Source organism: Abramis brama (assembly GCF_963993115.1).
Source record: "Abramis brama genome assembly, chromosome: 20".
Taxonomy (NCBI): domain Eukaryota; kingdom Metazoa; phylum Chordata; class Actinopteri; order Cypriniformes; family Leuciscidae; genus Abramis; species Abramis brama.
Window position 1 is genome coordinate 30,063,101 of NC_139982.1, and position 21,455 is coordinate 30,084,555.

Genomic DNA, 21,455 nt, shown 5'->3' on the forward strand with positions numbered 1-21,455 from the left:
ATTGTTTTTGTCTTAAGAAATATGTTTAAAAGCTATAAAATGAACATGGGCCTTGTGTTGTTCGTCATTGTCTCAGACCAGTCAAAAATAGTGATCACTTTCATATTGAATACAAAAATCAACCTTTATTTATCTAATATAGAAAATGCAACGGCACAAATAAACTTTCTTCTGAATCATTCATCCAGTCTTAAGTCTCAGGAGTTCCTCGTACTCCAAATCATTGGTAAAAACAGTGTGAACAACATAATGTTAGACCAACAATATGACCCAGAGCGGATAGAGTTCATATTTCCACATATCAATCCACATGACGAGTCTTCAGCAGAATCTCAGATTGTTCTCCAGTCTGTAGATTTTGGCCTTCAGGTTCTTCAGCTCATCCTGGACCTTCACCGTGCGGCTGTTGGTCTGACGCACTTCGTGGAGAATCGCCAGGTCTTGATTAGGGCCCACGTTGAGCGTCAACTAGTGGAAGAGACAGACATCAAAATCTGCATCATTTTAAATAGATTAGCACTATTAATGATAATATGAATGACCAAAAAAATAGTTATCTGTCTGCCAATTGACCCTTCACAGGGAGTTTGATTGACAGTCAATCATAATCCATCGAATCCACCATTTTTGTCTGACAAATCAGTCAGGAGAGTTAGTTGATTAACGTTGAAAAACGGCGTGTAATGACGTCTTTCCGCGGTTAAAACAACATTCCTACTGATGTTCATTCATGTTTATTTGATGCTATAAATGAACTAGAAGGAAGAGATGATCGGTTCACGAGCAGCTTTAACTGAGGCTCTACAGATTAAAGAGCCACAAAACTGTATTTACTGTTTAAATTTCTTTAAAAAATGACCAAATTTGAAAGTTGAGACTTGTTTCATATCAAAAGTGACCTGGCCTGTCCTGTCTGTCAGTGTGTTGTCAGTCTCTGTGTGTTTCACTGCGTGAGAACATGGTGTGGCGTGAGAGAGGCGTGGCTTGTCGGACATAGCAACAGTAACTAAAGGGGGCGGGTCTTAGCGAACGGTCAATTTCATATGTAATGATATCAGAGAATTTCGTTGTTTGTGTGTAGCTGAAAATAAGTCAACGTGCCACAGTTTGCACAAATGTTTTTTTAAGTGGCGTATAGACAGTATAGAAGAGACGAATGAGAGCGCTGACTGACTTTAAAGAGATGTTTCTCCACATCTCTGACTTTCTGCCGCAGGTGTTTGATGTCGGTCTTGAATCCCTCCACCTCCATGACCCGTCTTTTCTCCAGAGCTTCGTAACGCTGGGTCATTAGCTGCAGGCGATTGGCCATCTTGTCAGTGCGCTCCTGAACACACACACACACACACACACAAACTCAAAATTCAGAAGCTAGTTTGACATTTAAATGACCTCAACTCTTCAATAAAATATCAAAATGTTTTCATGTCAAAGGCGTCTCACCCTCATGTCTTTATGATATTACTTTTTTTATTTATAGAACATAAAAGGAGATATTTAGTGTGATGTTTAGGCTGCTCTACTGTCTCGACATTCTGCTAAACATGGACTTTTGTGTGTCACAGAAGTAAAAACATTTGCATGCACACATGAAGGAGGGTGAGCAACCATTTGTTTCTTTTCTTCCGGTGAACTAAGAGTTTGTTTGCGTACTTTGAAGATCTCTCGGCCCACGTCGCCCTCTTCTCTGATCTGGGACAGGTCCGTCTCCAGATTCACACACTGTTCTCGGTACATGTCAGACAGTTTATGAGCCTGTTTCAGTTCCTCTTGCAAAGCCTGCTGGGAAAAAAAGACAAAATCACTTGTGAGAGCTGGATAAAGTTAAAGACTTTAAAAGATCACTGAGAATACGGTTGTACATCTAGCACAAAGATATTATGAATTAAAGCAAACTATATATATATATATATATATATTATATATCTAAAGATTATATAAATATGATATTAAATAAATGTGATATATTAATAATAACAAAAATATTGATAATAGGTGAACCTTAAAGTTTACAAAGAAAATGTGATTTCTATACACCAGGGTTTTTAAAACAAAACAAACGTTTATGGATTTATATACATATACATACACACACACACACACACACAAACAACATTTCTTAGTTTAGCTAGATGTACAAAATTAAAACTAATAAATAAAAAAAATTATGAAAACTAAAACATAAAAAAAATAATAAAATTAAATGCCAAACAACAAAATTACTATGAAAATATAAAAATAAAATCTTATTTAAAATGTTAAATATATATATATATATATATGTGTGTGTAACTTTTTCTCAGGCTTTAGTACATTTAGTACGATTTTTTAATTCTTAAATAACGTGTTCATAATATCACACTATTTTTCTCAAGTTATAAATGAGTCTTTCTGACCCTGATCTCGTCCCGGTGTGTGTGGCTGCTCTCGTGGGTGTGTGTGATGACCAGCGTGTCAGCTGACGGACGCTGCTCGTGGAAACTGTGGTCCTCGCGCAGTCGCTCCTGACAGGAGTCCAGCTCTCGCAGAAGACGGTCCTTCTCCACCATCCAGCTCTTCTCGTGAGCTCGACTCGAGAACTTCAGCTGCAGGAAGTCCCTCGTGCTCTCGTACAGCAGATTCTGCGTGCGCTGGAGTCTGAGGACGCCAGGGGCCAGTTGCAGAAACATAGCCATTATGTTAAAGGGTTAGTTCACCCAAAAATGTAAATTCTGTCAGTAATTACTCGCCCTCATGTTGTTCCAACCCTGTAAGACTTTCGTTCATCTTCAGAACACAAATATTTTCTCGCGCATGCGTCGTGGCGCTCTCGTGAACTCACTCAGACCCACACGTAAGAAAATGAAGAGTTGAATAAAGTCGTTATTTTGGGGGGTTTTGCGCACAAAAAGTATTCTCGTCGCTTGATAAACTTAAGGTTGAGCCTGTAGTCACTTGGACTATTTTAACAATGTCTTTACTAACTTTCCTGGGATCGCAGATATCGATTACATAGAAGCCTATGGAGGAGTGAGCCAGCTCTCAGATTTCATCAAAAATATCTTAATTTGTGTTCTGAAGATGAACGAAGGTCTTACGGGGTTGGAACAACATGAGGGTGAGTAATTACTGACAGAATTAAAATTTTTGGGTGAACTAACGCTTTAAGACTAAGAGGTTGGGTAATGAAGAAAATAACTTAAAATATTACTTTATTTTTCGAAACTGTAAAGGCTCTATTTTTATTTGCGTACTCTCACAATAACAACAAAACTTTGTGCTTTTGTAAAATAAAGAAAACAACCAGGGTGCGCTTTCTGCCGTCTCAATCTCTGTGAACATCTTTCTGAAACGTGCCACTAAAATGAACCGAAACTCAGCAATATTTGCCACACAGACATGAGAGATGAGAGCTTGAAGTGTCTACTTTTCAAAGCATAACATTACTGAAAACGTTCTCTGAACTTAATTTGTCAACTTTATTATCAAAATCTAATTCAAAGAAATCTAGTCTACAACACATCTGTATAACATCTGAATCAGTGCAAACCGTCCTTTTCAGTGCAAACCGTCCTTTTCAGTGCAAACCGTCCTTTTCAGTGAATCAATTCAAATTGCTAATTGAAACACAGTGTCTTAAGATCTAGTGTGACCCAGGAATCAGTCAATCAGGAATCAGTCCTGAGTCAGGCGGGAATCAGTCTTACTTTTCGGTATCGGATTAGGCCAATCTAAGTTTTTATGTAACTGATTTTAAAAAGTTATGAACGGTCTTAAAGAAAAAAAATGTATGTCTAACTTGTAAGACTAGTCTTAGCGGTTTATGCAACCGGCCCCAGATGAGAGAGAGTTTGATACGGCGGGTTCAGGGTTTCCTGAAACAGAAGCAGGGATGGACTTACTTTTCGTCGAGGGCCGTGATTCTCTCCTGGTCCCGCTGGTGCTGAACCTGTCTCTCCTCCAGGTGAATACGTCTGTCCTCCAGCAGCGCCTCCACCTGCTCTTTAGCCAGCCGCGTCTGCTCCTCCATCTGAGCCTGCAGCGCCTCCACCTGGACCAATGGAGGAACAGCATCCATGAGCATTTCACATCATTAACACCATAAATGACTTCTGAGAACCGGCTGCGTTCAACCCCGACAAAAAGTTGCAACACGTTTTTTTAAATGGAAACGGTGGTGCCTTGAACACCCTGTTCTGATGACGCAAGAGTTGCAACTATGGCAGCCTAGAAGGCCATTCTTTGTGGGGGGTTTTTGAAGAATTTTCAGAGCCTGATGAAATCGGTATTTGTTTAATACTGTAAAACACGCTCGATGTTACAGTCACTGCCCTTGCCTTCCAGAATAAAAGAGAACATCCCAATCGAGTGAAGGGATTTGTGGAAACTGTGGTTCCTAATTACTGTGATCCAACATTTGCCTCTCATTTCAGGATGAAAACCATGCTGAAAACACATCTATTTAGCCTCACATATTGACTAGTTATACCATAACGTTGAAGGACTTCTGATGAACACTGTTACAGAAAACAGCAGTAATACATTCAGGAATAGTTTCATACATCAACATCAGCATAAGAATGCATGAAATAGCTTTTGCACACACACACACACACCTGCAGCAGTAACGTCTGGTTGTCTCTCTTGTACTGCTCTGAACTTCTGCTGTCGTCTTCTTTGGATGATTTCTTGCTTCCTGTAGTTAGAAAAACACCACATGCTGTTAAAGTACAGCTATTCTCCTCTTACATAGACAAGGTGAGTCCTTAATCTCAAAATAGCATCAATCCACCCATACAACTGCTACAATTTAATCAGTATTTTATAGGGCTGGGTAAAAAAAATATCGATTTCTCGATTTTAATCGACTCTCATTTTTACGAACCGATATCGATTCTTGAATCCCAAGAATCGATTAGTCATCCTGTTTTCAGTTGATGAATGAATGGATCATTGTAGCGCGCATCCCATCCAATAAATCGCAATAATCTTTGTGCTTTGTTACTATTGATTTGAAACAAGTCTCAGATTTCAAATTACGTCCATCTTCTTACGAAATTCAAAAACATAAATAGGCTACCGTTTTGGCGCTGTGGCGTGAGATCGCTCTGGCGCTCACCAGTTAAAGCACGAATATTTCGCGCGAATCATACCAGTTAAAGCGCGAATATTTCGCGGGAATCATACCAGTTAAAGCGCGAATATTTCGCGCGAATCATACCAGTTAAAGCGCGAAATAAACATGAATGAGCATCTGAAAGTGTGTTAAAACAGAGTACAACTTATCGAAATCCGTATCATGTCACATGGAATCGCTCAATCAGTGAAAGTAAGTCAGTAAAACAGCTTGTAAACAATGGTCACATTTACCTCAGAAAAACCATATCCAGTGACTCGTTAGTCAGCTAGAAAAATTAACTCTAGAGAGGAGCATTTTGCTAAATATATGCACCATATATTACTCATTATAATTTTTAATGTTCTTCAATATTTAATGCATCTTTTAATAAATATGGCAAGTTTTTATGACAGCCACCATTTAAATGTTTATATTTCATATAACTTTATTATTATAAAAATATATAAAAGTGTAATTTAAGTGTTTGTATACAAATCAGTTAATTTTTACCTTCAATATTATAGTAGGCTACAACTGACTCCCATAGTTTACAGCATTAGTTAAGAGATTTGTTTTCCTTGAGAAAATTTGCCATGTATTATACCTGATATCCAAAATAATCAATATTTAATCGAAATCGAATCGAATTGTGAAATTTGTGTCAATACCCAGCCCTAGTACTTTACCTCTACACCTTCTACAGCTAAACGTTTAAAAAAGCAAAGGTGATGGTCAAACCTTTCGCATACACAGGTCTTGGTTTTGCCCCCTTCGACTCCTCATGTGATCTCAGCTGGATCTTCTTCTGAGGGATTGTGACCTAAATAAAACAGAACTCATGAAAACTTTGCATACTGAAATAAAGAATAATGCTTCACAGATGGCCATAAAATATCAAAGTAAGGCTGCTTTGTATTCTTTCGCACCTTATTGGGAGGCTCTCGATGGAAGTACGTGATCTCGCCTGGATCCGGTCCCACCAGCGCTAAAAGATGCTGGATCTTCTTCCGGTCCTCCAGCTCTCTGTGATAGTAAACGAAGCCTTCAGACTCGTGCTCATCTCAGTGATCATGTTTGTGCTGTCATCAGACATCTGACCTGATTTTGAGGCGGTCGTTCTCGGCGTACAGTCGCAGCGCTTGCTCTCTCTCCTGGAAGAGATACACCTGCATGTCACTGAGAGCGTTCTGGAGCTCCACGATCTCCTCCTCGCGCTGGCGGACCTCCCACTGCAACTTGTGCTGCACGACAACACACAGCGTTACATGTACACACACCGACGGAAAGAGTAGAAACATAATCAAATAATAATTTGGATAATTTTGGATGGGTAGGGTTAAGAGTGTTCTGTACATTTGTATAATTTTTCTTCATTTATTTCTATGGATGTTAAAAAAGAAAAACAGCAGGTGATGTTTTGTGACCCTGGATCACAGTATCAGTCACATGTCGCACGGGTATATTTGTGGCAATAGCCAACAATGCATTGTATGGGTCAAAATTAGCGATTTTTCTTTTACGACAAAAATCATTAGGATATTAAGTAAAGATCATGTTCCATGAAGATATTTTGTACATTTCCTACCGTAAATATATAAAACATTTATTTTTGTGAGTGAATGCTGCAAAATCATGAACATAAATGGAGAACTTTAAAGGAGATTTTCTCAATGTTTTGATTTTTTTGCACCCTCAGATTCCAGATTTTCAAATAGTTTTATATTGTCCTATCCTAACAAACCATACATCAATGGAAAGCTTATTTATTCAGCTTTCATATGGTGTATACATCTCAATTTCACAAAATTTACCCATGTGACTGGTTTTGTGGTCCAGGTGTCATGCACATATTGTCACTTAAGAATGTTCTCAATAAAAATATACATTAAAAAAGAAAGCTAATCCAGGAAAAGGGCTGACCTGCTCCTCTGCGGTGCTCCTGTACTTCTCCAGCATCTGCAGAAGGTCTTCATGTTCTCCGTCGAACTGAGCCACCTTCTGCCTGTAGAACTCCAGCAGCTCGCGGGACGGCCGCAGGAACGCCAGACGCTCCGAGATGGAGGGCAGCGGAGACTCAAGCTGACTGACCCAATCACAGAGAGAGGAAGAGGAGGAGAGCACCTTCAGCACTTCAAAATGTGTGTCATTTGGGATTTCAGACATGCTTCATACATGCATATGGTCAACAATGGTATAATATACTGTATACACACACGATGATACAGGAGAATGTGATGGAAATAATCAGCAAGAATCATGGAAATTGTAAAATTGGATAATGAGAATTTGGGGGATGGGGATGTAAAAATAATGAAAATAGTAATTACTTGTAAAAAGTCTTAAAGGTCAAAAAAAAAAAAAAAAATCTTCATGCAAAATATTGTTTCTTTTGATTTTTTTTTTTTTCGTGAGGTTCTCAATCAGTGTTAATATAAATTATATTTACCTTTTATGCTCTTTTGTAGGAGGAGAATTCATCATCACAGAGAGTATGACCTAAAATAATTTAAAAAAAGACTATAATGTGGTGCACTCAAATAACATTAAAACGGAAAATAAATAAGCTACATTTTTTTATTTACATTTCATTTTAAGATAATTTCACCTGAATATAATGAGCTGTAGGTGATCAAAATATACTGTAAAATTAAGGTAAAAAACAACAACAACAACATGCAACAGATCAAGATTCATAAAATATTCGCTAAATAAAACCTCTTATGATCAGTATTATGGTTGTCATGTAAACAGTGACGCTTTGCGGTGGGAAGTTTGAACAAACAAAGCGTTATCCAGGTTTATTTGAACCAATAAATTAACTATACAATTAAATTATCACTTTAGTCACTTTATTTTTTAATCAACCTGTCAGATGCGAAGTAAGTTAAATAGTTACGGTTGTACAATAAAATCAAAATATAAAAAATAACGGTTGTTAATGGTCCAACTAGCTGGCTACATGTACAATTTCTAATATTTACCTCTACTCACATTATTAAACCTTTGTTATAATCATATTCTCGTGTTAAAATAAATGAATATAAGTATATTTCTGAATTCGTTACCTTCTGTGTGCGTTCACTAGCACTGCTCGTTTTCAAAACACGCCGGTTACAAACCGGAAGTGTGTGTGTTTAAAGGAGCGCGTTCTGAGTCTGCGCAAGAACACGAGCGCGCATTGGCGCCTGCCTGTCAGTTCTACACTCGTTCCTGCTGACACACAACACACATGCATTGATTTAGATAAGAAGGCCTTTAGAGCTAGAAAAACATGTTTGGCAGCTGCTGGTAGCATGTTGGCTAGTGATTAGCAGCAGTGCAGAGTCATCCTCAGGTCAAAGTAGAAACGTTGTCTCGTTTCCTCGTGTGTTTTTCCCCAGACATGTTTCCACGCTTGAACATGTTTAGGATCGGGTGGAGAGGCGTGAAACTGAGCAGGAAAGTCACTAATGCAGCTGCTTTTGCGCAGACGCAGCGCCGCTACAGCACTGTGAGTTCATGCTCATTATTATTGGTATTACAGAATTTAACCCTCATTAATAGTCATGAACAAACTAACACCCCTGACCACAACAAACCGAGTGGTGTTATGTGTTAAAAGGCTTTTGTTGTTGTTGTTGTTGTTGTTGTTGTAAGTTTCTGGTCAGTGTTTCAATACGTAGTGAGCTTCCTATCTAGACAGCATTTTCGGCCCACGAATTATGGTATATGGTCACACTTTAGTTTAAGGTACAATTCTCACTAGTATTAAATAACTATTAACTACGACGTTTGCCCCAATAAACTCCTAATTACTGCTTATTAATAGTTAGTAAGGTAGTTGTTAAGTTTTGGTATTGAGTAGAATTAAGGGATGTAGAATGTGGTCATGCAGAATAAGGCATTAATATGTGCATAACAAGTAGCCTACTAATAAACAACCAATATCCGAGTAATATTAGCAATATAAGTAATATAAGCAACTAGTTAATAGGCTATATACATACATACATATACATATATATATAAATATAGTTATAGTTATTTTGACAGACATTAATATTTAGCAAGTGAATGGAACTTTTGCAATTGATCTACATGAACTTTCACCTGGCTTTCATTTCTGTGGTATGTTTTCCCGTAAATAGCACAGCAAATGTGAAATGTACTCAAGGTTTCACTTTCCTTTTGCGGAAAATGTGAAAACAGTCTAAGAAGGGAATGAGACCCCTTGTTATTGGGGGATGGTGTGGCTTTCATGATTCGATTTGAGCCTCAATTTGATCTGTAACTTGAAGGTTGTAGGTTCAAATCCCCAATTGAGACAAAACTATCACCATTGTGACTTTGATCATGACTTTTAACCTTAGATTCCTCTGAGTGTTGTGTGTACAGTTGGTCACTTTTTCCCGGTTTATCACTGTAAAGATGTTTTGAAACATTCTGTCTTGTATGGTGACTTGACTTGATGAAAAGTGTCTGCTAAGTGAGTACTAACAAAACATGTAATTGTGTTTGTTTTGAGGATGAACAGGACCGCAGCTTGTTTGGGCTTCTGTTTGACATTGATGGAGTGCTGGTACGTGGACGGACGCCCATCCCTGCAGCTAAACAGTGTTTTAGGGACCTGGTGGACGGCGATGGGAAATACAAGGTTCCTGTGGTGTTTGTGACGAACGCAGGGAACTCTCTCCGGCAAACCAAAGCCGAGCAGCTGTCTCACCTTCTGGAGGTTGAGGTGAGACACCTGACGACAAATATTTAATCCTTCCAGGCTGCTGGAAACACAACATTTGATTTGTTTACAGTGTCTGAGAGTAAGACAGGGCGGTTTGATTTCTCCAAACAGGTTTCACCAGACCAGGTGGTGCTGTCCCACAGTCCTCTGAGGGTTTTCACTCAGTTCCATGACCTGTGCGTGCTGGTGTCCGGACAGGGACCCGTGGTGGAAGTTGCACACAAGTATCCTTGATATAAATTACTAATTATAAAATAGTTATAAATAATGATTATTATACAAATTTATATATATATATATATATATATATATATACATTATGTGTGTGTGTATATATATATACACTTATACTAAGGTTACCACCATTCTTTAAATCATTGTTCAGATGTTATATTTTACTTGCGCATCTAATCCCAAGCCTACATTGCTAATTCCAAAATGTAATTTTAGAGCTAGTAATTGAGACTTAAAGGGTAACTCTCGCCAAAATTGAACCTAGGCTCTTTTTGTTAATCTAGCCGAGTCAAACTTTCGTGTAAAGGCATAATTAGAATGGAAACGCCACTTTTAAGATTGACCGTATTTTCGTTTTCGGTCAAAATGCCTTTTGAATGGGAGTGCTTGAGGCACTACAGTGATAGCATCAAAAATCACTATTTTTAAAACACTAAGAAGGCTCGACACAACATGAAACTGTGCTGGAAGTGTCACCAGAGGCTCTACACATGAACTACAGCATTGAGAACATTGTTTGTGTTCACAGAGTTTACTAAAAGAAAGGTTTTGTCCGACTCACTTCATCAGTTAGTGTTTCCGGTGGCTGGAATTTTGTCAGTCAAAAGTAGTCGATCTCCGAATGCAACGTAATGAACTGACTCCATATGAGGAAATGTCATGAACTTGTAATTTCGATGAAAAGCATGATAACTTAGATAAAAAAAATATCCGTGAATTTATATGGAAACAAGCTTTAGGAGCTTTCCAACTTTACTCTCCTCATGTTACGTTGCATTCGGTGATCGACTACTTTTGACTGACAAAATTCCAGCCACCGGAAACACTAACTGATGAAGTGAGTCGGACAAAACCTTTCTTTTTAGTAAACTCTGTGAACACAAACAATGTTCTCAATGCTGGAGTTCATGTGTAGAGCCCCTGGTGAGACTTCCAGCACAGTTTCATGTTGTGTCGAGTCTTCTTAGTGTTTTAAAAATAGAGATTTTGATGCTATCACTGTAGTGCCCCATTCACTCCCATTCAAAAGGCAATTTGACCGAAAACGAAAATACGGACAATCTTAAAAGTGGCGTTTCCATTCTTATTATGCCTTTACACGAAAGTTTGACTCGGGTAGATTAACAAAAAGAGCCTAGGTTCAATTTTGGCGAGAGTTACCCTTTAAGCCACTGATAGCAGTCTAGTGCAGTTATTAGAGAGAGAGAGAGAGAGAGAGTTATCAAGCGTGTATTAATTACCTCCGTCTGTGTGTCTCTCCACAGTGTTCGCCAGCAGCGTCTCTACTAATAGATAAACTGTAAGTTTAACTGCTTCAAGAACAGCGCCGTTATTACCTCGCTAGTGCAAAATCAAGCATTCAACAGCCCCGTAGTATAAACATATAAATATATCTGTGTGTGTGATGGCATTTATATCTAAATTTGTCCTTGATCAAATAAACTCCAGTGTCGGTTTCAAGAACGTTGTGACCATTGACATGCTAAGAGAGGCGTTTCCTCTCCAGGACATGGTGGATCACCATCGCAGACCCAAAGACATTGTGAGTAGATACAATAATATCTGAATATGTAAAAATCAGGAGAATTTAGCATTTGTTATTAGCTGTGTTTGTAAAGCAAGTGTCATTACAACTAATTGAACAGATTCCAAATCTTAAGCATTGAGCATTGACTGTATAATGTACTTAATATTCCTAAGATTCCCCCATCTAAAGATTTGCCACCAATAGACGGTAAGTTTCATTCCACCTGTTTCACTTTCTGTTCTGGCTGAGATCTGTGTCCGCTCACATCTGCTTTTACTGTCACTTTAAAGCTGTCATCCTGTTCGGTGAGCCTATCAGGTGGGAGACAAACTTACAGCTGATTGTTGATGTGCTCTTGACCAATGGGAGGCCAGGAAACGCGGTGACATCACTGCATTACCCACACATCCCTGTGCTGGCCTGCAACATGGATCTGCTGTGGATGGCCGAAGCCAAAAACCCTCGGTTAGTGTCAGGAAGATTTTATTCAGCAAGGATGCATTAAATGGATCAAAAGTGACAGTAAATACATTTATCATGTTACAAAAGAGTTATATTTCAAATTAATTCTGTTCTTTTGAACTTTCTATTCTTCAAAGAATCCTGAAAAAAAATGTTTCATCAAAAATATGCAGCAGCACAACTTGTTTTCAACATTAATATTAATCAGAAATGTTTCTTGAGCAGCAAATCATTATATTAGAGTGATTTCTGAAGGATCATGTGACACTGAAGACTGGAGTAATGATGCTGAAAATCCAGCTTTGATCACAGGAATAAATTAATAATAATGTAATAATATTTCACAATTGTACAAATAAATGCAGCTTTGGTGAACAGAAGAGACTTCTTTAAAAAATATATTTAAAAAAAAAATCAATTTTTGATTGATAAAATCCCTTTTTATTGAAAATCCTGTTATATCCTGAATATCCAGAAATTCAACTGTAGTAAAAAATGGGTTGCAAATGCCATTTTATGTTGACTTTAACAACGATCATCAGAATGTTTTTCTAGTGGCTGTTAGTTAAATACAGAACTAACAAGGATTGCTGTTCACTTGTTGCCAGATTCGGTCACGGCATGTTCCTCGTGTGCCTGGAGAGCATCTATAAGAAGATAACAGGCTGTGAGCTGAAGTACGAGGCTCTGATCGGGAAGCCCAGCGTTGTGACTTACAACTACGCCGAACTGCTCATTAGACAACAGGCCGAGAATCTGGGCTGGACCCGGCCGGTCGAGAGACTTTACGCCATTGGGTAAAGCTTGGACCACATTAATATGCATGAGCAATTTTTTTAGAGCATTGAATGGTCAAATTTCATTGACGCTCAGTCTGAACAGGAATACACGTAACAGTAAAAACATTAGTGGTGCTATCCAATATTTGCTATAATAATTTTTCCTTAATAAATGGATACAAGGAGATATTTATAAGAAAAATTATTTAATTTTATATAATACAAAATATAATATTTCTGCTTCAAACTGTATTTAATAATTATGTAAATATTTTAAAATATTAACTGAATGTGTGTGTGTGTATACATATATATATATATATATATATATATATATATATATACACAAAATGTATGCATAATGCAATAATTATTATCAATTATCAACATATTACAATATAAACACTATAAAGTAAACATTGTTTTCCATCCCCAAATTTAAGACCTCTTAAAATGACCAAGACATTTGTTTTACCCTTTAAGATATTTATGACCTTACATTTCATAAAACTGAATTTTTGTAGACTTTTAAAGGACCTGTGGGGACTTTTATTTGCACACATGCTCCTAAGTACATTTTACACTTCACACACATCTATTTTTAGTCACAAATGCAAGTGAATCACACCCATCAACACTGGCTGCCGTAACACACATTATAAATTGAATAAATGAATCCTTATTAAAGCTGCAGAAGTGATTCAGTCAAGAGCAGTGAGTGATTTTCTTTGATTAACATTAATGGCACAGGTTTATTAGACTGCTGTCACTTTAAGACTGATTTTCTTGTAGAGAAATCTTGGTCAAACCAAATCTTGGTCTCTCTCATAGTGACAACCCCATGGCTGATATTTACGGTGCGAACCTGTACAACCGCTACCTCAAGGCGATGCATCACAGCCGGGCCCAGGTGCAGGCGCAGGGCGGCTCGGCCAGCCAGGTGACCGGAGACCTGGCGTGTGAAGCGTCCGACGATGCCAAATGCTCCGGACAGGTGATGGTGGGGGGCTCGTTCGAGCACCGTCTTCCTGAAGGCTGTGGCTCGGTCCTGGTCTGCACGGGCGTCTACAACCGAGACCAGCAGGACTTGCCCTCCGACCCCGAGCAGACGGTCACGGAGCAGCGGATTTTCCACGGTCACCGGGACTTCCGCTTCGACCCCAGCCTGACTCAGCCTTCCTTCATCGTCCATGACGTTCGGGATGCAGTGGAGTTGGTCTTCCAGCTGGAGGGTTGGCCACTGCAGTAAACCGCCATCTTTTATGCCATATCCACATGATCAGAACAGAATCAGTCCTTTTATAATTAATGAAGCTATCTACACAGGAAGTGATTTTTTTTTTTGTCTGTTGCGATTTTTACATTTTTTAACATGCTATTTGAGACATTTTATTTTGCCCGTCCATTTTACTTACAAATATCATGTTATTTGATTGCTTTGAGTTTTATTTGTTAAATACTTATGCATGTCATTTTTTTCGTGCCTCCTAATTTAAATCATATTTTGCTTTTTAACAAATATCCAAGACATAGTGTCGGCCCAGATCCGGCCCACATCTGGAATGTGTGGAATCCATGTGAACCAGATGTGGGCCGGATCTGGGCCGACACTATGTTGCTGTCTGGGATGGAAGCTCATTATAACATAAATAAGATAATTGTAAAGGTGTGGCAATTATCTATTGTCAGTAGTGTATGTTTGAAGCACTGCTCAGTTTGTTATTTTAACAGAACACAATTAGCATTAAAATTGACTTTTTATGGAACTGCATAAGCTAAAGCCCTTTTCTACTTTAGAGTAAAAAACGGTAATTGCGACTTTGCAATTGCTACACTTTTGCTCGTAATTGCGACTTGAGACTTTATATGTCACAATGTTACTTTACATCTTACAATGCAACTTATTTCTTATTTCATAAACTGTTTTCTTAAGGTGCGCTCACATTTACAGTTGTAAGTGTGACAAACCAAGCAACAGAAAGTTGGTCAACGCGGTGAATCTGTGACCAGAACTTTTTGCAAAATCTGCATGGGGAAATCTTTCGCCTTCACGTAAAATTTGATTTAATTTGGTGTAATTTGAATTAAATGCAGCAATTCACGCAAGACTGAAGTAAGAGTTTGAATGATGTTTACATCTAGACACGAGTCAAGTGCACTTGCACTATTTGGGAAAGGACGTATCCTCAAGTATAGTTGTCCCGAGCTCAAACTGAGTGTTGAAGGAGATTCAGAGTGCTACACTTAAAAATGAAGGTTATTGATTGGCATTGATGGTTCCATGAAGAACATCCATGGAATCTTTCCATTCTAGAAAAGATTCTATAGATTATCAAAATGTTCTTCACACTAAGAAAAAATGGTTCTTTTTAGAATGTTCTCTGAAAGTTATTTGTGTTATTTGGCATCGGTGTGAAACCCCCTTTTGGACCCTTTATTTTTAGTACTTTCACAAGCACAAGGTTAAACGCTTGCAGCCAGGAAAGACTGTCAGTGAAGCCATACTAGTTAATGAAAAAAAAACACACAATGCCATTGAAAGGAGGAAGTTCATTTTTCCCCTCCAGTAGGTTGTAAATAGTTTGTGTGTTCTCTGAAATATCCTTAAAGTACACGTACGCCTCAGTTAGTTTGTTTAAATGTGAACACTTTGGTTTGCTGTAACACACTGTACCTCTTAAGAGCCGTTCACACAGAACGTACATGCTTCTGTTTTTGCAGCTGTTTTATGTACAAGAGCTGGACGTTTTGGGCATCATGTCGTACTGTATTTTCAGATAATTTCAAGTTAAAAAAAAAAAAGTGTTTTGCATTTTTTTAATGTTCTGTCTAGCTGTTTTTGAACAGTCAGTGAGCGTTAACAAGCCGTATATTGTTTATTGTTGGTTTTAAATAATTTAACACACAAATCCCTCAATTAATATTGAGTCCTTTAAATATATTGTTTTGTGTTCAGAAAGAACAAATGCATTTATTGACTCACTGTTTTTAATGTTTTTGCATTTTATTGTACTGTACACAACCTACTGCAAAATAAATGTCACAGAACAAGAAAACCATAATATCATATGTATAAGTTTACATAGTTCGTTCATTAAATGCAACTATATTTTCTGAGATGTCTGATTTATTTTTATGTCATATCCACTGTATTTATCATCTTTGTCCACCTAATAAATATATATACACAAGTCAGCAGTCACATGACCTCTTCTCATGTTCTCCATCTATTGAATGAGAATCCAAGTGCAAGAAAACTGGGGGTAAATCTGATTGGCTGTCCTGATGGACTGTTCCTCCGTGTCGTACTATAAGTTCCCGGGCCATCAGCTCGAAGGCTTCCTCGATGTTGCGATACTGTTTTGCGGAGGTCTCGAGCGCGGCCAGCGCACCGGTCCGCTCCGCCAGCGTGCACGCGTCCTCAAACAGCACCTGCCGCTGCGCCTCAAGGTCACACTTATTTCCTGCAGGATGGAAAACACATCATGAATACCTAGTTTATTTGCTGTTAAATGTCTCAAGATGAAATTGTCTTTAATTCATGTGCCTCGTAATCTTTAATCAGGATAACTTCCCCTCCCTTCACTGGCGTGAGGGCGGGGCAACCTGTCACTCACATGAGATCGACCAATAGCAAACCACAACCATCCAATCAGTTCCCAGTGGACAAAATCAAGCCCCGCCCTACATTTGTTCTTGTGCAAGAAGCCGTTTCACTCAGATATACAATACAATAATGTCACAATAGCAAAGAAATGACTATCCAAACTTAAATCCTTCCCTCGCGGCCGGGTCAAAATGACCCGAAGCCCTAAAATTATACTCAAAAAAATTTTTGTCCAGAAAGCATATTTTATTTCATTTTGATAATATTTTTTCTATTTTTAATACACATTTTTTGGAGATTTTTTCTTTTATTTACCTTTAAATTACTAGATTTAATCAATAAATAATAAATAAATAGTAATTTAGAAGCACATTCCTCACATTCTTTCAACTCAATTTCATGCTTAATTCAGCTCAAAATATCTTACATTGGGTGTCTTTGCAGACCTCTTGTGGAAAGGAAATAATATAACATGATATTTCATGACTCTTGCCATTAGATGGCCTTATAGCTCTGCAAATGAGCTGTTCCGCTGGGTCCTAAAGTCAGGTTCTCTTCAGTGTGCATTCAGGTTTTTCTATGTGTACTGAAGCATTCCTCGCATTCCATTCATTCCTATGGGGGTCAATTTGACCCGCGAGTGAAGAATTTGTTACTTTTTTAAATTTCAACCACAAAACTCCTCGAATCCATTAAAAAAAATGTGTGTATTCGTGGTTCAAGCGTGACAAAAGTCATGGGGTGAACACTCAATGAACACTCAAAGAATAAAAATAAAAAAATCCGGGTCAAAATGACCCGAGGGAAGGATGGGGGATAAGTCGACTTTAACTAGCATCAGATAACCGTGAACATGCAAATGTGTTGTCAAATTATTGAAATATTGATTCTAAAACCTCAGGGGGTACTCAAGTAAATATGAGGGTTTGGTTGATAAAAAAGTTTGGGAATCCGTGTTCTGACCTATCAGGACGAAGACGACGTTGGCGGCTCCATACTGCTCCACTCCGTGTATCCAGTGCGGCAGAGACTCAAAGGTGGGTCGTCGGGTCAGGTCGTACGCGATCATGGCACCGTGGGCGCTTCGGTAGTAACTCTGTGTGATGGTGCGGAAACGCTCCTGTCCCGCCGTGTCCCAGACCTGCATCTGAACTCCAGACAGACACAATCACAAAAGGCTTATCAGTGCCTCTCCTAGACATGCACAATCTTAAAAAAAAGTGATGCATTTTTTACATCTATAGACTAACTATATAGTAGTGGTGCCAATTTACATCACTTATAGGCAATGGTCTCTTGCTACACATTCTGAGGGCTAAGCCCCCCTGAAGATCAAATCCTAAAACCGCCCCAGGCTATATGTAAGAATTTTCATGTTGTGTTCAATATGTATTGCCAATATGTGAACCGCTTGAAAATACAATAAAAAACGAGATCTTCCCCGACTTCTACGTTCCCAGACAGCGACAGATCCGGCCCACATTTGGTGCGTGTGGATTCCATGTGTACCGGATGTGGGCCGACGCTATCTTGCTGTCTGGGTTGCCTATATGAAAGCTTGTAGACAGATATTTATGTGGAGGAATCAATCGGGACGTTTTTGCCTGGAAAATCAAAAGGACGTGTTGTTGACACGCTCCCGAGAGCCTCACTTCTGTTCTATGACACATATGAACGCCTATACAATTTTCAGGATAATGCTGAAAAATCCTGTTCTGTAATGTCAATGTGTCATGCAAAGAAAAGTAATTAATTCAAACTATAGTCTCACATAGCCAGATCTATAGTCTCAAATATACTTTATAATCAATCTATCAAAACAGTGTAATTTTATTTAGGCCTACCTCATCTGTCGACATAATGCCAGTGAATCGCAGAACTGGTGCACATAAATCCACATCTCTATGATCAGATGCTTTCTTAACTGCAGCTTTCTCACTGCTGTCATTTTTGTATGGAAGTATGGAAGCTTGTTTCCGCCACAGAATAAAACATTTTAAAAGAAAATTGCGACTTTTTAGCCTATCTCACAATTGCAAGATATAAAGTCAGAATTGCGAGTTTATATCAAATTGTGAGTTTATTTCTCGCAATTCTGAATTTAGGCTATATCTCCTATAAAGAGCAAGATATAAACATGCAATTCTGAGCAAAAAAGTCAGAATTGCAAGTTCTGACATATTTTCTCAGAATTGTGAGATTTAAACTCACAATTGCGAGTTATAAAGTCCAATTCTGACTTGATAACGCAATTGGGAGATACAAAGTCAGAATTGCATGATATCAAGTCGCAATTGCGTGTCATAAAGTCAGAATTAGGGTTTATAAAAATGGGTTTATATCTTGCAATTCTGACTTTATAACACGCAATTGTGAGTTTATATCACGCAATTCTGACTTTATATCTCAAAATTGTGAGATAAAAAGTCGCAATTATCTTTTAAAATGTTTTATTCTGTAGCGGAAACAAGCTTTCATAGTTGTGTTTATTTTGTTAGTGAAAGCGTGCAGCATAAATTGACATATTATTAACCTAATTGTCGCTCTCAGCAGCGTGGACGGCGCCTGGATGTTCGGTTAACAGTACATCGTTGTAAAGGTATTTCCAACATCTTTTTACTTCTACGCAATGAACGAAAAGAACTTCACCGTGAGTATATCGCGGCATTGAATCACGTTCAGTCTCTTGTACGTTACGTTTACGTGAGTGCGAGCAATAAGCTGCTGGCTGCAGTTCACTCAACGGCCACCGGTGTCGCTAATAACAAGGGTTTCTGAATTCTACATACAGCCTATTCAAATGTATTGTTATATATACTCCTCATAGGTGTAATTTGCGGGTGGGACAGGTGGGACATGTCCCCACCACTTTTTGCCAGGGTCGATATTGTCCCCACCACTTTTTAAAACATCTCGCGGCACGAATGTACCAATTCTACAAATAAATAAAAAATCTCCAGTTAACTGGCAGAGCATTCATTTCGTTTGTGTTTTAAATAAGAGACGATCTAGCGCTGAAATGTGTTTTTTAACAGTCCGTTGCGGATACTCTCTATTCGTTCTGGTGAAATCACAAAACATAATGCACACAGACGTGTCTCTGCTTAATATACAACCACTTATGAACATAATCGGTTTTGATGAGAAAAAAAAAAACTATACGAGAAAAAAAAAACTATACGAGTGCGGATTAGAACCCTGAACCTCTGACACGCTTGGCGAAAGTTCTACCACTGGACCATTATGGAACACGTTGATCTCACAGGCAGATCTATGTATTTCTGTTAGACAACATATATTAGGGCTACATCTCATTAAACGACAAATGAAACCCCATGTATACTATTTAAATTGATTGCTGGACATCGTAATGTTATTGTACATATATGATATATCTGAATTTTATTAGCAACCCCCACCCCACCTGTCCCACCCACTTTTTAAAACAAAATTACGCCACTGGTACTCCTGTATGTAAATTATGTTTTGTTCTCATTAAAATGCATTATATATATATACTTTATATAACCCCTTCAAAAGAACCATGTTTTTTTTTAGTAATCTAAAGAACATTTTTGCCACTATATCTCACAGAATTGTGAGATTTAAACTCGCAGTTGCGAGTTATAAAGTCCAATTCTGACTTTATAACACAATTGGGAGATACAAAGTCAGAATTGCATGATATCAAGTCGCAATATATATATCCATTCATAGAATCTTCCCCTTCCATAAAAGGTTCTTTATAGTGGTAAAAGAAATTCCTTATTATATTATATATAATAAAGTTCTTTATTTAATATATATATTAAATTATATACTATACAACCTATCCAGCCTTAATAAGAAGATTTTTTTTACTGAATGTAAGGAAAACCTTTTTTAATTTTAAGTCATGAATCAGTGCACAGACCTTTACTTTCTTCCCATCGATGTCCATGCTGCGAACGGTGAAGTCCACTCCAATAGTGTTGTGCTGGGTGTCACTGAACAGCCCAGACTTGAAGCTGTGGATCACGCAGGTCTTTCCCACGTTGCTGTCGCCGATCAGGATGATCTTGAACAGAAAGTCACAGCGATCTTCATCCTCTTGCCCTGTGGACTGCATTTCTGCAATAAATACTTGTGGATTGTGACCCACTGACCCTGAAACGATTCATTCAGGGTGCTCAACCTACGTCTGTCATAGATATGTTTAAAACAGGCCTTTTCTATAAGCTAGCACAGAAAATAACATGTTGAGAAATCTCCATGCTGCCAAAACAAGGTTAATGAACAAGTCAGCTTTGACCTCAGTCACACAACATTAACTCCTGTTCTCTGCCACGTCCTTCGCCTTCTTTGAAACACTGACTCAAATGCAAACAGACACACCCGTACCTGTGTGTGAAAGTGAGACGTCCAGCCGCCTGACCACCTGCACCAATGCATCTTATTGCAAATATTGCAATCTACTGGGAGAGAAACATGCATAGTTCAAGCTGTACATACGAGAAAACCTGTAATATTTCTTCTGAAGCGTCTTAACCTGATTCCCACGTAAAACAAACTGACTTGAAAACATATGTGTCTTAAAAAGTGCAACAAAACAAATGCAAAGCAGCACTGCTGTCTTGAAAGGTGACCTTTGCTCAGCAGAACAGGATATAAACACATAACTCACTTGCTCTAATGCACACTATCACAGCTAGTGATAGTTTTGAGAATTGCCTGCCATATCCATAACAAACAACATGTGGGTCAGTTGCATAAACATAGTCTTAAATACTAGTATGACTCAACTATAGCAATTAGTCAAAGGGAAATCAGTCTTACATTAGACCAATCAACTTAAAGAATATTTAGTGGCACTTACAGTATCTCTGGTCCAGTAACGTGTGTTTATGAGAATGTGAAGGGATGAAATCTACAGTATTGTGAACACATGCACTCACTCACACACACACACCCCCACTCACACACGTCATTAGCTGAAAGAACTCCAAGGCGGACAATACACACATCTGTGCGAGGGCTGCGTTTGGCTCTCG

The 21,455-nt window shown here is 38.3% G+C and overlaps 3 protein-coding genes across 8 annotated transcripts; 1 reads left to right on the forward strand and 2 right to left on the reverse strand.

Moving 5' to 3' along the window:
• Positions 1-101: 101 nt before the first annotated feature.
• On the reverse strand, positions 102-8,267 carry ccdc77 (coiled-coil domain containing 77). Of its 2 annotated transcripts, none has more exons than XM_084095092.1 (12): positions 8,164-8,267; positions 7,545-7,594; positions 7,019-7,181; positions 6,197-6,339; positions 6,025-6,121; positions 5,837-5,918; positions 4,596-4,675; positions 3,882-4,030; positions 2,397-2,637; positions 1,654-1,779; positions 1,175-1,327; positions 102-468 (listed from the first exon to the last, which is right to left on the reverse strand). In XM_084095092.1, exons 2-12 carry the CDS (start codon positions 7,577-7,579, stop codon positions 322-324), a joined length of 1,416 nt encoding a protein of 471 aa, XP_083951218.1. In that variant the 5' UTR covers positions 7,580-7,594; positions 8,164-8,267; the 3' UTR covers positions 102-321. The 2 variants fall into 2 exon arrangements, with proteins under 2 accessions (XP_083951218.1, XP_083951217.1); XM_084095091.1 differs by having other exon boundaries at positions 174-468; positions 1,654-1,782.
• Positions 8,268-8,298: 31 nt separating this feature from the next.
• hdhd5 (haloacid dehalogenase like hydrolase domain containing 5) lies at positions 8,299-16,016 on the forward strand. 2 transcript variants are annotated; one of them, XM_084095094.1, is made up of 8 exons: positions 8,299-8,588; positions 9,603-9,815; positions 9,927-10,039; positions 11,499-11,592; positions 11,751-11,784; positions 11,868-12,042; positions 12,648-12,836; positions 13,650-16,016. In XM_084095094.1, exons 1-8 carry the CDS (start codon positions 8,481-8,483, stop codon positions 14,065-14,067), a joined length of 1,344 nt encoding a protein of 447 aa, XP_083951220.1. In that variant the 5' UTR covers positions 8,299-8,480; the 3' UTR covers positions 14,068-16,016. The 2 variants fall into 2 exon arrangements, with proteins under 2 accessions (XP_083951220.1, XP_083951219.1); XM_084095093.1 differs by having other exon boundaries at positions 8,335-8,588; positions 9,612-9,815; positions 13,650-14,206.
• rab19 (RAB19, member RAS oncogene family) lies at positions 15,774-21,351 on the reverse strand. 4 transcript variants are annotated; one of them, XM_084095095.1, is made up of 5 exons: positions 21,281-21,351; positions 20,806-20,879; positions 20,339-20,527; positions 17,389-17,572; positions 15,774-16,282 (listed from the first exon to the last, which is right to left on the reverse strand). In XM_084095095.1, the coding sequence occupies exons 2-5, from the start codon at positions 20,854-20,856 to the stop codon at positions 16,011-16,013; spliced, it is 696 nt and encodes a 231-aa protein (XP_083951221.1). In that variant the 5' UTR covers positions 20,857-20,879; positions 21,281-21,351; the 3' UTR covers positions 15,774-16,010. The 4 variants fall into 4 exon arrangements, with proteins under 4 accessions (XP_083951221.1, XP_083951222.1, XP_083951224.1 ...); XM_084095096.1 differs by having other exon boundaries at positions 20,806-20,876; positions 21,281-21,338; XM_084095098.1 differs by lacking the exon at positions 21,281-21,351 and having other exon boundaries at positions 20,339-20,482; positions 20,806-21,100.
• Positions 21,352-21,455: the final 104 nt, after the last annotated feature.

What these genes read in the sequence shown, in the direction of transcription:
- ccdc77 (XM_084095091.1), bottom strand. Translation starts at nt 7,579, where the DNA reads ATGATGAATTCTCCTCCTACAAAAGAGCATAAAAG. An exon ending in GGAGCACCGCAGAGGAGCAG is followed by an intron (nt 6,340 to 7,018) that starts GTCAGCCCTTTT and finishes GTTGTCGTGCAG; the next exon opens with CACAAGTTGCAGTGGGAGGT. An exon ending in AACGACCGCCTCAAAATCAG is followed by an intron (nt 6,122 to 6,196) that starts GTCAGATGTCTG and finishes TTACTATCACAG; the next exon opens with AGAGCTGGAGGACCGGAAGA.
- hdhd5 (XM_084095094.1), top strand. Translation starts at nt 8,481, where the DNA reads ATGTTTCCACGCTTGAACATGTTTAGGATCGGGTGGAGAGGCGTGAAA. An exon ending in CGCAGCGCCGCTACAGCACT is followed by an intron (nt 8,589 to 9,602) that starts GTGAGTTCATGC and finishes GTTTGTTTTGAG; the next exon opens with GATGAACAGGACCGCAGCTT. An exon ending in GTGGTGGAAGTTGCACACAA is followed by an intron (nt 10,040 to 11,498) that starts GTATCCTTGATA and finishes AATAAACTCCAG; the next exon opens with TGTCGGTTTCAAGAACGTTG.
- rab19 (XM_084095097.1), bottom strand. Translation starts at nt 20,898, where the DNA reads ATGCATGTTTCTCTCCCAGTAGATTGCAATATTTGCAATAAGATGCAT. An exon ending in CGTCTCACTTTCACACACAG is followed by an intron (nt 20,528 to 20,805) that starts GTACGGGTGTGT and finishes GCAGAAATGCAG; the next exon opens with TCCACAGGGCAAGAGGATGA. An exon ending in CGTCGTCTTCGTCCTGATAG is followed by an intron (nt 16,283 to 17,388) that starts GTCAGAACACGG and finishes TCCATCCTGCAG; the next exon opens with GAAATAAGTGTGACCTTGAG.